The 17,815-nt window shown below is 36.0% G+C and overlaps 2 protein-coding genes across 5 annotated transcripts; one reads left to right on the forward strand and one right to left on the reverse strand.

The window, feature by feature from the left end:
• Positions 1–257: 257 nt before the first annotated feature.
• On the forward strand, positions 258–1,899 carry LOC126746191 (probable serine hydrolase). The gene is made up of 2 exons (XM_050454345.1): positions 258–747; positions 806–1,899. The coding sequence occupies exons 1-2, from the start codon at positions 574–576 to the stop codon at positions 1,673–1,675; spliced, it is 1,044 nt and encodes a 347-aa protein (XP_050310302.1). The 5' UTR covers positions 258–573; the 3' UTR covers positions 1,676–1,899.
• On the reverse strand, positions 1,743–17,617 carry LOC126746190 (WAS/WASL-interacting protein family member 2). 4 transcript variants are annotated; one of them, XM_050454343.1, is made up of 8 exons: positions 17,415–17,617; positions 15,099–15,284; positions 14,724–15,037; positions 14,334–14,562; positions 11,673–11,857; positions 11,298–11,531; positions 10,113–10,314; positions 1,743–5,341 (listed from the first exon to the last, which is right to left on the reverse strand). In XM_050454343.1, exons 2-8 carry the CDS (start codon positions 15,268–15,270, stop codon positions 5,271–5,273), a joined length of 1,407 nt encoding a protein of 468 aa, XP_050310300.1. In that variant the 5' UTR covers positions 15,271–15,284; positions 17,415–17,617; the 3' UTR covers positions 1,743–5,270. The 4 variants fall into 4 exon arrangements, with proteins under 4 accessions (XP_050310300.1, XP_050310298.1, XP_050310299.1 ...); XM_050454341.1 differs by having other exon boundaries at positions 14,724–15,040; XM_050454342.1 differs by lacking the exon at positions 17,415–17,617 and adding an exon at positions 16,856–16,992 and having other exon boundaries at positions 14,724–15,040.
• Between the last annotated feature and the right edge of the window lie 198 nt (positions 17,618–17,815).

Genomic DNA, 17,815 nt, shown 5'->3' on the forward strand with positions numbered 1-17,815 from the left:
TGATGACAACCTGTATTAATCAATTGTAGTGCACGTAGGTTGTGATATTTATTTAGTTGGGTCAGTCTTAAAATTCTAATTTTCCGCGCCAAATTGAATTCAAATTTGGCGCCGGCTTTGATTACGCTTTCTCTTAAATCTGATTGGTTAAGCGGGTTGTTAATGGCTCACAAATTAGTTCGAATTATTGCACGTTCAGTAGAGGGCCAGAATTTCCTCCCGTTAACAAGCCAACCCGCATTCCTTTAAATTTGTGCTGTCACTGTTGTTGACAATGAACGTCACGTCATTGCAAGTGCCTTTTTAAGGTTATGTTATGTTTACGTTTTTTTATGAATTAGAAAGTTTTATTTCTATTTTTTGCATAATTACGTATCTTAAAGTGCGAATCATTATTTATATAATACTCACCGCTAGACATCAGATTAGAATTCCTTAATCTTAGAACGTACGCGCGAAAGATCAAAGTCCAAACCACAAATTTTAACATAACTAGCCACTGGGTGAAAGTAGACACTGCATTATTAAAACTTGTCTGTGATACATTAGTAGAATAAATTGTAAAATAGTGACATGAGGCTTGTAAAAAGTTGGTTTAAATTCAGTCAGCGAAGCCAGTTTATTCGTCACTTTTCTAGCGAAAAACCCTTCCGGGAGATCAGTATTCCGGTGCCATGGGGCCAGATTCGCGGCAAATGGTGGGGACGAACGGACATCAGGCCCATTTTAACCTTACATGGTTGGCAGGCAAGTATTTTAAATTAATCACCCATATTCATATTAGGGAAAACTTTATCGATTTTAGGACAACTGTGGCTCTTTTGACCGCCTCATCCCGCTTCTTAACAAAGAAGTGGGTTTCTTAACCATAGACTTGCCGGGGCACGGTTACTCCTCACGCCTCCCCCCTGGCATTTACTACCACTTCACTATTTACTTATCAACCCTAAAGTTTATTATAAGATACATGGGATGGGACAATGTGTCTTTGATGGGTCACTCGATGGGTGGCATAACTAGTTACGTATACACAATGCTGTATCCACAAACAGTGGATTTCGTTGCCTGTCTTGATGGGGCTAAACCTATGAGCCGACCAAAAGTGATCGCCAATATGGCCAAATCGATTGATCAGTTTTTAAAGTCAAACGATTATGTTAGCAGCGGCAAGGAGCCCCCCAGTTATACCCTGGAGGAGATCAAACAGAAAGTTCATATCCCTAACAAGGGTTCTGTGGCCTTGGAGTATGCAAATTGTTTAATAGAAAGGAACATTGCCCCCTCGAAACTCTTTCCTGGAAAATATTATTTTACGAGGGATCCCCGCTTGAAATCTGGCGAGTTATTGTCGTTCTCTCAAAATGAGTTAGTCGAACAAGCCCAGCATATAACTTGCCCCATATTTATATCCAAATGCAAGGAAGGATCTTATTATGAGGTTAAAAATAATTTTTACGAGGTCTTGGATGTGCTGAAGAGGAGTAGCTCAGATTGTGATTTTCATTACGTAGAGGGAACTCACCATGTGCACCTGAATGCCCCAGATGAAGTCGCCGGACTATTAAATAAGTTTATTTTGAGGCATAACACTGAAGATAGGACAATCGGAGGGCTTAAAGATGAAATGGTTGTGCGAGAGGACCAGGATTTAAGTCTGAAGGTTCGACTAGCGTAGTTAAGGTTTATTTATTTTAATGATTGTTTCGTCAGGTAATAAAGGAAGGAAAAGTACAAAAACCCACCAAAACTGTTAATAAAGAATTAATTTATTTTTAATTTGTACAAGTTATATATACATTTATATACAGATTAAATAATTTACTAGTTTAGGCACTGAAATTATTATTTGCTACATGAAGAATTAACACGTGACTAGTAATAAGTATCTCTTAAAAATTACTTTTTTGTTTTCTTTTTAAATCCTTACAACCAAAATACAATGCTACAAACCAGGTATACAATATAAAAAATAAACTACCTCTTAATCTGATAATTCATCATAATCAATGACTCATGATCCGGACAAATGTTATCTACGAATTATCACAGGCTACACGTTGGTAACCGACTGTTATAGGTCGAAGTTTCGAACCTTATTGATATCGTACCCTCCTCCCCTTTTAATCGTGTATTAAACTGGAGAAAGTTCGGGTTTAGTAAAAGTGGATGAAGAGGGGATAACTCAGACACTTGGAGTAACTTTTCAATTTTCCCCACTATCTGGGAGTAATAATTAAGGCTTTTCCAGGCATCAAACAATTTGGCTCTGGAGGAGTTTCAAAGGAAAACCTTGCTGCAAGTTCCCGGAAAAAAATCGAGAAATTAGTCCTGGAAGTTATCATCCTTTTTGCTACCCTCTCAAAATTTCCAATTTTATGGCTCTTTCAGACATTTGACGAAACCCATTTGATCTTTCCAAATGCCTTAAAATGGACATTTTTTGGGGATATATTTGATAGTGGGAAATAAAATGATATAAACTTTCAGATACTCTCGAACTAGTTCCTCCATTGCTTCCAAGAAATTCGAGATTTTTTCTTTCAAATCCCTCTAAGAGACACTCGGTTTGATCATGTACGACGGGGATGCCATAAAACTGGAAATTTTGCCATTTTGGAATATTTGACAGTAAGTAAAGGGATGATAACTTCCAAGCGCTCCTGGACTAGTTTCTCATGTTTCTCCGGGAAACTTTTCTTTCGAAATGCCCGGAAGAGGCAACCGATTACTTAATGTTGCATGAATTTAAAGTGAAAACGTTTAAGTTACTAACGTTCGGTTTCCTTTTGAATGCTTGAAGCAATTTTCCATTTTAAAAGCAACTTAGGTTGGGACGCTTTAATTTCTTTAAGGAAGCCAGTTGGATTGATTGGAGTGGAAAAACTGGCTTTAACTAAAGACATGACAACTTCCAGGCACTCCTACTGGACTAATTAAACATTTTTTTCCATATCCCTCGAAGAAACAATTGATTACGTCAAGTACCTGGAAAAGCTTCAAATTTTCACTGTAGATGGGGAGACTATAACTTACAGACTTTCGGAATTATTTTTAATTTCCTCCAGACAGTTGAGTCAACATGCCTGTCCCCAAAATGGAAGAATTCTTTAACAGATTTATGGCATGTAACTAGTTCCGTAGTAATCATACATTTTCTTCCAGGAAATTTAGTAGCTTTGGTTTCTAGACGCTTGGAAGAGACAATTGCCTACTTTAAAGGCCTGAAAAAGCTGGAAATTTTGCCAGTAACTAAAGAAAAAATCTCTTCCAGGCACCCCCGGACTAACTCCTCAACTTCTTCCAGTAACTTTAGTATCTTTGTTTTCCAAATGCCTGGAAGAGACAATTGGTTACTTCGAGGACTTAATTTAAATTCATGATCCAAATACCTTATAAATCTTAGTTAGAAATTAACGCGAGAGAACTTTGAAGGTAAATTAATTAATATAGTTCGAAACGTTGGCTAGAAACAAGCAGTTTTCTGCGGCATTTGTGCAATTTGCTTATAATACACATTAATTTAATCTTTGTTCATCAATTTACAATAATAAATCTTAATGATGTTCAGGAGTTTCTTTGGGTGTAGACATGATTTTCTCTGTTTGAAGTTTTCCTTGCCAAACATAGAGAGAAAAGGTGAATTTTCGTCAATTTTGTATGTTGGTCTCTTTGAGAATAATGAATGAATGTTTGTATTCGAATAAATCGAGCGTGAAAAATCATAAATTATATTTCCCGCCTCTTCCTCTAGATCACTATGTAATTTGATGTTTTGCTAACGAGTTTTGGCAAACTGCAGGCCTACCTTGTCGATATAAAAAAGAAAGAACTTTTTTGCCAACGAGTTTTGGCATTTTTTGGCAACTTTTCGAAAGTTTATGTTTCATTTCTCTCATTTATTTCAGAGAATGACAACATTACTGACGCAAACAATACGATCCCAGAAGATTTTCTTGCTCTTCTGGAAAAAAACAACACCGCAAATCAGAAAAATACAAATGATTTAAATAATGATGTTGCACAAATTTGGTCGCAAATACTACAAGAAGGGCTTGACTCCGAGGTATTGGCCACCATATCGAAAAAATACTTCCCCCCAAATAACCTTAAGCTTGCGAGAGCTCCTCAACTTAATTTGGAGGTCTTAGCTGTCCTAATTGAACAGCATAAAAATCGGGATGAAAGGTTGTCCAAGAGTCAAAACCAAACAGGAGCTGTGCTAGTGGCAATCTCGACGCTGCTAAAGGAAGGGGGAGAAGCACAGGCAAACCCCAAATTGCTCATAGAGTGGCTGAGTGATGCAGGACGCTTAGTTGCCGACATTCACCACGAGCAGTCTTCTTGTCGAAGAAATTTGGTTTCAGTGGATGTGGACAAAAAACTTCGAGCGACCCTAACTAATGTGTCTGCGGATGGCTGTAGTTATTTGACCAAAATTTGGGTGAACGTGTGAAAGCAGAGAAGTTATCATCCGACTTTAAACTAAGAACGTCGAATCGATATAAGTAGTCGTCTAATCGATATAGGTAGGCCTGCAGTTTGCCAAAACTCGTTAGCAAAACATCAAATTACATAGTGATCTATTCGGAAGAGGCCGTAAGTCATATAATTATGATCAAACTTCACTTAGGTAAGTTCGTTTAATCTTATAATCATTCGTGACTGCTACTGGTAATTTGGATTTTGCAAATAATGAACCAATTAACTTTCCCTGGACGTTAAACTTGATTTAAGCAGTTTTTCTGTCCGAATGTATCGAAGAGACCATTTGTCACTTCAAGGGCTTGGAAAAGTCGAAAAAATCGGAAACTTTGTCATTTTTTTAAGGGATGATTAACTTTCAGGTACTCCTGGACTAATTTCGCAATTTCTTCAGCAACATCGCTCTCCAAACGCCTGGAAAAGACGATCGGTTACTTCGAGGGTTTGGAAGGGTCAAAACACTTCGAATTTTGTCAATTTTTTGCCGGTAACTAAAGAGATAATCCCTTCCAGACACCCCAGCGCTAATTTACTTCCAGATAAAATTGCGCAGCTTTTCTGTCCAAATGCCTGGAAGAAACAATTTGTTTACTCCAAGGCCTGGTAAGGCAGAAGAACCGAAAATGTTCTCCTTTTTATCGGATCTCTTGTAAATCTGAAACAAACCCTTACTTTTCAGTCAATCAGCAAGACTACATTTCCCCCTCCCAATTTAATAACACCTCTCTTACTGGGACCTTAAATAAAAGATTCCCAGATTGTCAAAAACAATCAGGTTAATCTAAACGTTAGCAAGTCGACGTGGGGTTCCACAGTTTGTTTTGCTGGGGGGGCAGCGGGGCCTGCTGTTTCCCAATCGCTGCAACACAAATTCAATAATGAAAAACTTCTGTGAGTGAGTTAGAGGGAGACAAAAAAGGTGGACATTTCACTCACCTTAAAGAGAGAAGAGCTGCATGCAACTACTAGGAGGGGGTTATTGTGAAAGAAAAATCCATGTAAATGTATAATGTAATATATAAGGATTTACATGCCTAATTCAATAGTCTATATATATATATATAAGGGGACTAGGAACTGATGGCAAGTATATAATAAAGAGAGGCTTAATATTGTGTACTTGCCATATTTTGGAGCGCCTCGGAAGTAAAATGAAAATTACGTTTTTCACTGTACCTCTGCCGTTCTAAGTTTTCTTGCTCGTTAAAGAAGATATTGCTGAACTAAAACTACACATGCGCGAACTTAAAAACTAACTAAACTAAACAGAGGAAGTAATGACTGAAAGTAAATAAAATGCTATGTACAGGTAGTAAATAAGGAAGAGCCCGGGTTGGTGTTAGTCCATGCATCCTCAATTAGCAAGACGATTCTGAAGAAAATTGAAAAAAAAAATGGTTGTTAGAAACATAGAAGAAAAGGAGAGATAAGAAAGAGAGAGACAGACTGGGCAGGATGTTTAGGAGAAGGAGATATAGGAGGAAGAAGCCACTAAAAGCCATGACACGATTTTTTCCGAGGAAAACGACGTTGAATTTTAAGGCTTTTCCGCGTAAATTCAATTGAAAATGGTGGCATGACTTTTGGAACCTAAAATACTCTTAATGTTGCACTAATTTAACTGAAATTGTTTCATTTTTCCAGGCAGTAACTTTCGATTTTCTCAAAATTCTTGGAGCGATTTTCCATGTGGAACAAATGCCAATAATATTGTTTTTATTAATTTTTCGATAAAATTTGTAAAATACGTTTAATTTTGTATATGAAGTGAGCATTCATTACAAAAATAAAAACTTCAAATTTTCTCATAGATTTTGAAAAAATCGGCTTTTTTGAATTTTACCTTTTTTCAAATTTTCTCCTACTATATGGGAAATTAATTCAAAATTTCTTTTTCTAAGGATAGCCCTTGTGATTCCAAACAACTTTTATAAAAACCAAATTTTCATAAAACCCATAGATTTTTTATAATAAATTAAAAAGTGAGTTTTTAGTTAGTAAGTTCTATAGGGTCTTATGGTAATTTCACGTTTTTATTTTTTCCTGCCTTTTCTATAGGAAATAAGGACTTTTTCCATAAGACTTTTTTGATCACCTCTTCATGATCAACTTGTGGCAAAAAAATTCTTTTGATTCGACAAACTTTAAAAATTTCTCAAATTTTCTAACCAGTTTTGGTCAAAAACCGAAAAATGCCAATAACTTCTTTCTTATTAATTTTTCGAAAAAATTTGTAAAATACGTTTAATTTTGTACATGAAGTGGGCATCTACTACAAAAATAAAAACCTCAAATTTTCTCATAGAATTTGAAAAAATCGCCTTTTTTGGATTCGAACTTTCTCCAGATTTTCTCCCACTCTTTTTTAAATCTAGCCCATATCGTCCCCCAAAACACGAAGCGACTTAACTCACATTTTTGGAAAATTTCAGTTACGCCAACCAATAATAATTTTATATTGGCCTCCTTCACCTCAGGAAGTGTCGTATCTGCCATATATTATATTTGCCAGAAATCACAAACAGTCGTATGTAACATTTATTTCAGATACGTCAGTTCGTGTTTTCCTGTAGTTTGAATCCTTGTGATTATTGTTATGGCGTATCAGAAACATTGGGAATTTACACAGCAACCTAAGCTCAAAAACAATTAATTCAATATTTATTTACAGATTGTATTTTGTAGTGAGCTTTGGTGTATCAATATCTGTGTCTACCAACTATAATATTTTGTTGTAGTGTTAAAATCAAGGTAAGAAATTAAATTTAAATGCGTAGTTTAATAGAAATTAGCATTTGATAGATCGTACGGTTTGGTTCATTTTTCGTACTTCATTAAACGTGAAAAAGTGTAAGTTGCATGGTGTTACAACAATTATCATTAAAAAAGTGTTTTCTTTTTCCACGGTTGTATAAAAATAATTTTTAAGTAAAAATAATTTATTGGCAGTTTTGTACCTCCTTAATAAGTGTTGCTTTCGTTTTCAGAATAATGGATGTCCTTGTAAAGTGGAAGGACGGAACTACTAATGTGGTTTACTCCAATGAACTAAACGCACAGGGACCGTTACATATTGGAAGTTCCGTTAAAATGCTTTACCGGAGAAGATGGTATTTTGGTACTATATTGGATACTGAAGACGAAAACGACGTTGAATCCGATAGCTCTGACAATATTCTCCTCAGTGAAGTTCGTAGGAAGTTTAAGTTGGATCTCTTGTCTTCGAATAAAAGCAAACAGTATGAATGTGACACCTACTAATAATAATGCATCAATTCAACCTTCAAAGACAGATCATCTGGAAAATTATAGTAACAGTCAACCTATGGGGATGACTCACCACCGATACCGTCACCAGAATATGACTCGGATCAGGACCCACCTTTTGGAAATTGTGAAGTGAGAAGATGCAAAGCAGAAGTTTTCAATGCATGCCACATTTGCAGCATTCTTTTGTATTACGAACATTTCATAGAAGACCCAGATGACAGCTGAAATCGGCAATCTACAAGACCTGGAACAAGGCGACGCCGATAAGTCAATAAGTGCAGCCCAGCCTGAAGATTTTTTAGTTGACGGGAATGAAAAGGAAAACCATGAAATGAAAATTAAAAAAATTAACAAACAGAAAGAGGCCAAAAGATTGAAGGACTCTGGTGAAGAATACTTAAGCCCTTATAAGAAGGAAAACATTCCTGCTAAGGTTATAAAACCACGATGTCAAAACAAAAAATGTCCATTAATAGACGAAGAAGAAAGAAAACACCTGTTTGACAGTTATTACCTTTTGGCTAACCTTACAAGGCAACGTGATTTTTTAATAAATCACGTTACGAAACAAAAAGTGAATCGAAAAACGGTGAAGACAGAATCTCGACGAAGTTATACTTTAAAGTATTTTTTTACAATTGGTTATAATCGTTTACCTGTTTGTAAATTATTATTTTTAAATACTCTGGGAATCTCTGAACGTTCAGTTCGAACAGCGCTTTGTAAAACTAGTGAAGTAGGAATCGTAGAAAAAGAAAAAAGGGGCGGTCGCCAAAGTTGTCCGGAAATTTTAAAGAGAGAACAGGAAATGATTATATTATTGATAGATACCCGAAGTGGAGTCACATTATTGCCGCGAAAAATCTTCGCGTTTGTACCTTCATCCAGACTTAACGTTACAAAAGATGTACGACATGTTCATTGAAGATCTACAACTTCAAAATATCACGACATATAGAAATATTTTTAAATCAAAAAATCTCTCTTTTCATCATGCGAAGAAAGACCAATGTTCGTTGTGCGCATCATTTAGGGAAGGAAATAAAAAAGTACAAGAAGAGTTAAAACAAGTCTTTGAAAATCACATTAAGGAAAAATCCAAGGTTAGAGCATTAAAGAAAGAATTTAAAGAAGTCTCAACTACTGACAAAACAACTCTATGTGGGGTATTCGACCTTCAGCAAGTTATCTACTTACCAATCAGCAAAGAGAGCGCTCTATTTTATATGAGTAGATTATCCAACTTTAATTTTACTCTTTATAACTTAGCCAGTAAAGATTGCCATTGCTTCGTGTGGCACGCGAAGCAACCAGTAAAAGAGGATGATCAGAAATTGCCACTTGTATTTTTTAAGTTTTGGAGGAATACTGTAACCAAGGTAAAAGGAAAGTATTCTTGTTTTCTGACGGTTGCTATGGCCAAAATAAAAATACAATTGTGGTTGCAATGCTTTTGTACGCTTTGAATGTTTTTCCCCAGCTTATGGAGATATCGCTAAGATTTTTTGTTACGAACCATGGGCAAAATGAAGGAGATTCGGCTCACAGCAGTGTTTCTCATGCAATTGGGAAAGCGGGAGATGTTTTTGAACCAGCCCAGTTGCTACGAATTATTAATTTGGAAAGACGCCAACAGGCCTATAAAGTTAGTCCAATGACATATAAAGATTTTTTGGATTTTAAAACTTTGTCCAAGGATTTGAGGATCTTGTGCATCAGGAAAAGCAGTAAACTGGACCGACAAAATGGAAATCAAGGTAGATATCATGCATCCAAACAAAATATTTTTTAAAGCCAGCCATCTAATTGACGAATTTGATGTAATCGAATTAAAGAGAGGTATTACCAAAAATCAAATGAAAGTTAAGTACTTCACTCTACACCTTTCCGATAAATATTTTTTATCGGAAATATAAGGATTTATTTCGTTTTTTTTGCTCTCCTGTAAAATTATGCAAAATGTCAGTTACGTCACTTCGTGTTTTGGGGGACGATATGATTCCAAATTTCTTTTGATTAATCCAACTTTCAAACTTTCCAGGCAAAAACCAAAAAAACGCCAATAGCTCCTTAACAGTTAATTTTTAGAAAAAAAAAGCATAAATCACTCATCAATCACCCTTTAATTAAATTAGTTGAATTGATTGAAAAAAAGACGGAAAATGGCTTCAACTGCCTGGAAGAAACATATTCAATTTCCGGAACGTTCGGTTCCTAAATTAAACTGAAACTTTTACTCGATTTTTCCAACAAAAACTCGTGAAACTTTAAAGCAGAAACTTCAATTTTCACATACACACAATAACAAACAAACAAAAAAACCAACAAGACAACTCAAAAAACCGGTTTAATATACTGACCTTGCCGGTTCGAATACAACTTTAAGACGTTCCTATAGGGGGGCGGCCTCGGAAATCGGTCCGGAGTACTGAAAGACCCCCGGAACTTCTCTTCCAAATCGACTGCCGCCCTTCGGGGCGTCTGATTCACGTCGCGCATCGAAGAGTGCCTCGGGGGCGGCGGGGGCGGGTTCACCACCCCGGCACTATTGTTCGTCGGCACCTAAAAGTACGTAGTAGTTTTTCTTCAAACGTATAAATTATTATCTTACGGATATTGTTTTATTAAGTGAAACACGGCAATAGTAACGATTTCAAGTTTTTTTTTTACAGAATTGGATCATTTTATTGCACTTCGTTAGCATGATTTTAAGGGGCGATAGACTAGCCAAATTCAGATTGAATAATTTACTGTTTGTAGGTCTAGGACGTTAAAATATATTCTATAACTACGCCTCTGAATGGATGACAAATGTGCTACATAAAGACGACTCATCCACAGATACTGACACATCAGACGACTATGTTTCCGAATCTGAGGATTGCTCACAAGAAGACGATTAGACTATTTTAGATTTTTAATCATTTATCATTTTCGTTATTTCTTCACTTATTTTGCTTTATGAACTTTTTTTGATGTTTTACCACAGAACATTTATTTTAGTTTATAGCACTGTGTTTGTTAATAAAGCCAATTGTCCATAAAAAAAATTACATTTGTTTTATTTTCCTTATTTGTCAAGTTTTCTTTGATTTTTAGCAATTTTTAATTTTGACACTTAGATCACTTAACTCGACTACTCTTCAATTGCTTATAAATTTAATATCTTAATGAAAATGAGTTAAATAGAAATGTATTATAAAATTCCTTGAATTTGTGGTACATTTTCCATAGGTGAAACATGATCAATTTTTCTGATAATTATAATAGTTTAAACTGGACCGTTTCCCCAATTTTTGCGAAGGATCTAATTTCAAAATTACACAAATTAAATATAGACGCATTTATAATATTAAATAAACATATTTCACTTGTTCTGAATGCTAAACAAAGTCCATTTTCTTATTCTTTTCAACAAATGAGGCTATGAGATGAGATAGAGCACTTTCTAAATAGACTTTTACTGAAATACTGACGTAATCCCAAATAAAATTAGTAAACAATGAATAAACGTTAATTTATTGATTATTTGAATATTTACTTACCGCCGGCGGGGGTCTGCTGGGCTGCGACAACGCCTGCGTCGTCTTATGGGGCGGCGGCGGGGGCGGCGCGTGATTGGGAGGCTGCGGGGCGGCGACCGTGGGGGGCGGCGGAGGCGCGTGGCTCGGCGGTTTCACCGACAGGGCGGGTTTTTGCTGAGGGACGGCGGGAGGCGGCACCGACGGCGGCGGCACCGACGGTCTGTTCGTTAACGGCGGACGAGGTCTCGGACTCGCCTACGTTTTAAATAAAAATCCAAGTAGGGAAATTATTAAAAGATTGTAAGAAATAAAGTAAAAATCTGCCTGGACCCTGAATCTATAGGATAAGCCCTAATTATTCTAAAAACAGTCAAAAAAAAACAAAATAATTCTTACCGATGAGTTTAAATTCGTTAACGATTGTCCGATGAGCGAGCTCATGTTCCTCACGGTCCCGAATTTTATGCCCTCGTTGGTCTGGGTGGGACTTTGGGGCGAGGGGCTGCGGGGCGTCCGCATACTCTGCGCCCTGCTTATCTTCTTCGAATTCATCGATAAGGCGGTAGGTGGAGCTGGTTTACCTTTTTTTTTTGAAACAAAAAAAATATATCTTTATTAGTGACATTAAAGTAGTAAATTTGGCATATTCGGGGCCAAAAATGTTCGAATTCGTTTTGCAGGAGTGTTGTGAGGTTCCTGAGGATTTACTTGAGGGTAAAAACGTTCGTCTAAGTTAAAAATTTCGGTAGTTAGGGCGGTTTTAGTCGGAGCAATTTTTTTTCCAATTTTCTTGGTAAATGTTCACTTTTCTTAGCAATAATTTCCAAAGTAATAAGAATATTTTTAAAAGCCTTTTACTCAAAGAACAACCATTTCATATGAAAACGATTTTTGTACCTCAAAAACTTTTTCAGTTAGAGGCATCAATTTTATCAAGCAAGTTGAAATTTCAGTAGTTTTTTTTGATCACTGGACGTTTTTTCGTATAATTTAGAAAGCACTCAAGATATTTTCATAATTCTTTCACAGTAATGTAACAGAATTCATGAGGCTCGATTTAAGGGTAAAAACGTCCTTCTAAGTTAAAATCGTCGGTAGTTAAGGAATTTTTGGTTGAGGCAGTTTTTCTTCTCAAATTTCTTACCAAATTGTCACTTTTCTTAGCAATATTCTCAAAAATAATAACAATATTCTTAAACGCCTTCCACTCAAAAAAAGGTCGTTTCCTACCAAATAATTTCATATGAGAACAACCATTGTACCTCAAAAACTTTTTGAGTTACAGGCAATTTTGTCAAGGAGGGTCCAAGAGCCTTTAAATTTGTGGTTATGAAACACATTTCAATTTAAAGTGTTTTATTTATCAGTAGACGTTTTTGGGTATAATTTAGGAACCACTAAAGATATTTTCATAATTCTTTCACAGTAATATAAGAGTCTTCCTAAAGATGGATTTGCGGATAAAAACGTCGTTCTAACTTAAAAATTTCGGTAGTTAGAGCGGTTTTAATTAGGGCAATTTTTTTTGGTAAATGTTCACTTTTGTTATCAATATTTTCCAAAGTAATAAGAATATTCTTAAAAGCATTTTGTTCAAAGAATGTGCGTTTCTTACCAAATAATTTCATACGAGAACGATTTTTATACCTCAGGAATTTTTTGAATTAGAGACAATTTTGTCAAGCAGGGTCCAAGAGCTGCAAAATTTGCAGTTTTGGAACACATTTTGCAATTTCAAGCGTTTTACTTCTTAGTGGACGTTTTTGGGTATAACTTAGGAACCACTCAAGATATTTTCATAATCCTTTCACAGTAATGTAACAGAATTCATGAGGATCGATTTAAGGGTAAAAACGTCCTTCTAAGTTAAAATCGTCGGTAGTTAAGGAATTTTTGGTTGAGGCAGCTTTTCTTCTCAAATTTCTTACCAAATTGTCACTTTTCTTAGCAATATTCTCAAAAATAATAACAATATTCTTAAACGCCTTTTACTCAAAAAAAGGTCGTTTCTTACCAAATAATTTCATATGAAAACAACCATTGTACCTCAAAAACTTTTTGAGTTAGAGGCAATTTTGTCAATCAAGATCCAAGAACCACCAAATTTTCAGTTTTGAAAAACATAATGCAATTTCAAGGATTTTATTTATCAGGGGACGTTTTTGGGCATAACTTAGGAACCCCTTAAAATATTTTTATAATTCCTTCACAGTAATATAAAGAACTTCCTGGGGATGGATTTAAGAGTAAAAACGTCCTTCTGAGTGGTACTTTAGGCGTTTTTGGTTGAGGCAGTTTTTTTCCTAGTTTTCTTAGTAAGTTTCCACTTTTCTTGATCATATTTTCCAAAACAATAAAAATATTCTTAAAAGCCTTTTACTCAAAGAAAGAACGTTTCTTACCAAATAATTTCATATAAAAACGATTTTTGAACCTCAAACTTTTTGAGTTAGAGGCAATTTTGTGAACCAGGATCCAAGAGCAGCCAAATTTGCAGAATTTCAACGTATAATTCAATTTTAATTAGGCATAACTTAAGAACCACCCAAAATATTTACATAATTCTTTCACAGTAGTATAACAGACTCCTTGAGGATGGATTTGAGGGTAAAAACGTCCCTCTACATTAAAAATTTCGGTTTGTAGGGCGGTTTTGGTTCGGGGTAGTTTTTCTTCTTAATTTTCTTAGTAACATTGAGCATATTTTCCAAAATAATAGAAACATTCTAAAAAGCCGTTAACTCAAAGAAAGAGCGTTCATTACCAAACGATTTCATATGAGAACAATTTTTGTACCTCAACAATTTTGTGAGTTAGAGGCAATTTTGTCAAGAATGGGCCCAGGAGCTGCCAAATTTGCAGTTCAGTGGATGTTTGTGGCCGTAACTTAAAAACCACTCAAAATATTTATCTCATATATATATTTATATCATAATTCTTTCACAATAGTATAAAGGACTTCCTGGGGACAAATTTAAGAGTAAAAACATCATTCTGCGTTAAATACGTTCGCAGTTAGAACAATTTTCGTTTGAGCTTAATTTCCTTCTTGCTTACCATTCAAAACTGGTGGTTTCGGTGCCAAATTCGGTTTCCCATGGTTAATCACCGGTGGAGGCCTAAAAGTTCCATTATCAGTCGCGTCCAACGTGGTCAAGTTCGCGTTACTTTTCGACTTTCGGTGCAGGGTGCTGTTGTTCGCGTGCAGCCTCGACACGTTCGGCTGTAGACTCCCGTTCGCGCTGTTTTGCTGCTGCAAAATCGGTCTGTCGTTGTCCTCCGATATCTAATTCGTTATTTAATTTAACTTAATTTAACTGTAACACGTCGACTACCGTTCGTTTAAAAATACATTCATTATGCATGCAACCTTGCGGTCTAACTTGCATAAAGGATATTAATAAATTTGAGGTTTTTTTTTTTTTTTTATGCTAATTTAAAACGTACATTTCTCATAGGGGCGGGTGGGGGTGGCCCCCTGGTCCTCGTATCACTGGGATGATGCAGCTGCCGCTTCAACTGGTCCTGTATACTGTTAAAATTCTTCGCGGCGGCGCTCTTTTGTCCCTTCTCCACCTCGTTGTTGTTCACATTGTTCGATAATAAAGTGGAAGACCCCAATCTCCCTGTGGCCTTCAACTTGGGCATTCCACCAGCAAAAAGACCGGCCAGGGGAAGCCCATTGGGGGCACTTTTGTTCACCATCGGGGCCTCGTGGTTGCCTCCTCCCGAATTATTGTTGCTCGCCCCGCCGACCTTTCCTGCTTAAAATAAACAAAGTGTAACTCATGCGACGTGTGTAAGGGCACGTTCAACAGTTACCGGCAATAAGGGGGGCGCTCTTATCGTTGGTGACAGTCTTTTTCAGTTTGGTGCCTTGTCTTATGGAGCTGAGGAGGGCGCCTCTGTTGTCCGCCCCTCCTCCTCCCCCTAATTTTGGCAGTGAGAAGTTGGCTGGGGGCGGAGGCGGCCCCGGTGGCGGGGGTGGCGGCATCTCTTTTTACCGAGCTTAAATTTTTAAATTAATTATTTTATGATCTTAGGCAAAACATATGTGATGTTTTTTGTCCGCTTATACCCTGTCAATACAGAATGATGACTGTCCGATAGCAAGTACACAGAGTTTATAATATGGGGATCTGAGAATTGAATGAGCTGTATGACATAAATTTCTGACCTACATTTGAGGAAATTAAAATATTCTTGTTCTGTAAAGATAAAGATTTTGTTCAATCCGCAGGAAGTTTTTTTTATAAATCTGTCGACTGAACTGATAGCCCGGCATGTGAACCCAAGAAGAGAAACTCGTCACAATCTCTAGTTCATGATGCAGCTGAGAGAAATAGAGACATTGCATGTTTAAGGGAACATTGGGTGACTGAACAGGAAGTGAAATTGATCCTCTTAAATGAAAATTGTATGTACAATGTATATGGCTCCAATTAGGTAATTTTCATATATTTATGAATGGCATTTTTTCAGGAATTAACAAAAAAGCTATTTTAACACAAAAGATCCCCTTAATCTGCGACTGACCGATATATGGTCAAATGATTTAACCAGGTTTAAACTGTGCCACCTGATGTCAAATTGGTAATATCAGTTAAAAGTTCTCTCACAAAATTAATGAATTCTTGCATTAAAGAGTCTTATTTAGCCAGTGTCTTTACTCCCCATTTACTCGAACATCATAGAAGAATGTATATCTGCGCAAATATCACACTATCTAGAATCCAACAATTTCAATTGACACTCCGTTTAGTTTCAGTCATTTCACTGTTACTTTGTGACTTATCCGAGGCATTTAACTATGTAGATAATGAGATCCTTTTGCAGAAACTAATTAAATATATTATAACTTCTATTATAGCGTCAATAGTATTTTTTTGCTTATTATCCAGGTCTCTAGGGTGAAGTCATTAAAGTGTGTGCTTAACAAAGGTGTCCTGCAAGATTCTGTTGTTGGACCTACTCTATTTTTTTTATATATATTAAATGACCTTCCACCTATTAAGAAGTACTCTACAAACTCTTTGCCGATGACACCACAGTTTCCTATTTATCAAATAATCACTAGGGTGCTTTGCAGGACTCATCTTCACCGGCAAGGTTTCGTGAAAATCAACTGCTTCTCTGCTGGTGTTTTGAACAAGAGATATGGGTGAAGTGAAGCAAGAGGTTGATGATATCAGATTTTTTGAAGCCTAAGCTTCAGTAGGGTACCCACAGTGACGAACTGGATGGAAACTTGAGCCAAATTGTTCTTAATAGTAATAATTGATTTTAAATGTAACTACCAAATTGTTTTATATTTATTGACATTTCTAAGCATATTGTTTTACTAGCATGAATAAATTGAGTAAAAATAGAAATAATCTTAAATACATAATCAGAGTGCAAGGGCATATAATGATGACCTTTAATTGCACAAAATTTCAGCTGTATAGTACAATACAATGTTGATTAAAACAATACAATACAATTTATTACCTAAACATATTTGAACTAGTTTAACGTACGTTTGTGTAAGCTTATCAGGTTATATTAAGTAAGTATTACTAATGAAAAAGTTCTTTTACCAATTTGTCTTGTAATCGGGGACAGTTACTATGTCAAGTCTCTATTTCCCAAGCTTTTTTAATAAAGGATATTCGGAAAAGTTGTGACCTAGAATAATGAAACTGCTACCGTGACTAAAAGCCTAAATAATCATAATTAGGCTTCAAAAACAACACAATCCACTTACATCAAACGTATTTGCACTCCAAGTTGTATCGCCACTTATCATCTGATAACATTTTACAATATGACTCGCTTGAGTCACACAACCTTCTGTGGAAGTACGACCCACTAATCGAATTGGGGACCCTCTGATTCACATTTAAATGCAAGAGCAGTGGTACAACAACCTTTTTTTTTTATTGGAAAACAATGTGCTTGCAACACATCCATGTAGGGATGCTTTCAAGGTTGGCTTATTTATAACCACATCCATGGGCCAATTAAATTATTACCCCTAATGATAAGCGGATGAAAATGGCGCATTATTATTATTAATTAAATGAAAATACAACAAAAAGGGTTTGTAAATAAATATTCAAAATAAATATAAGTAGGTTGTCAAGGTATGACACATACCGACACTCGTAGGTGTGATTGTGGGAATCCTCGCGGGGTTGTTTTTGTCCGGGTCACATCACTGAAGTCTCTAATTTATGGGGCACATAGTTTTTGAGCGGAAACTGACGGTTTTTTGGCACTTTTTCAATAACTTTCTATCAATATTTGCGATTTTTGATCCGAATTATGGCTGAACATGGCCGACGAACTGTCATTAGTCAACTGTACCCAGTGATTGCCACGTTGCCACATCCACTTTTTAAAAAATCTTTTGTGATACTTTTTAATAACGCTCTCTTTAATAATTGACCCAATTTTTGTTTAATAAGCATAATATAATTCACTAATTAATAACGACTAATAATAATAGCTATTAAGTACTCACCTAAAGTTTTTTAATGGAATTAGTTGCAAGCGTA

Source organism: Anthonomus grandis, chromosome 17 (genome assembly GCF_022605725.1).
Source record: "Anthonomus grandis grandis chromosome 17, icAntGran1.3, whole genome shotgun sequence".
Classification (NCBI taxonomy): domain Eukaryota; kingdom Metazoa; phylum Arthropoda; class Insecta; order Coleoptera; family Curculionidae; genus Anthonomus; species Anthonomus grandis.

What these genes read in the sequence shown, in the direction of transcription:
- LOC126746191 (XM_050454345.1), top strand. Translation starts at nt 574, where the DNA reads ATGAGGCTTGTAAAAAGTTGGTTTAAATTCAGTCAGCGAAGCCAGTTT. An exon ending in TAACCTTACATGGTTGGCAG is followed by an intron (nt 748 to 805) that starts GCAAGTATTTTA and finishes TATCGATTTTAG; the next exon opens with GACAACTGTGGCTCTTTTGA.
- LOC126746190 (XM_050454341.1), bottom strand. Translation starts at nt 15,270, where the DNA reads ATGCCGCCACCCCCGCCACCGGGGCCGCCTCCGCCCCCAGCCAACTTC. An exon ending in CACCCGCCCCTATGAGAAAT is followed by an intron (nt 14,563 to 14,723) that starts GTACGTTTTAAA and finishes ATAACGAATTAG; the next exon opens with ATATCGGAGGACAACGACAG. An exon ending in TAACGAATTTAAACTCATCG is followed by an intron (nt 11,532 to 11,672) that starts GTAAGAATTATT and finishes TTTAAAACGTAG; the next exon opens with GCGAGTCCGAGACCTCGTCC.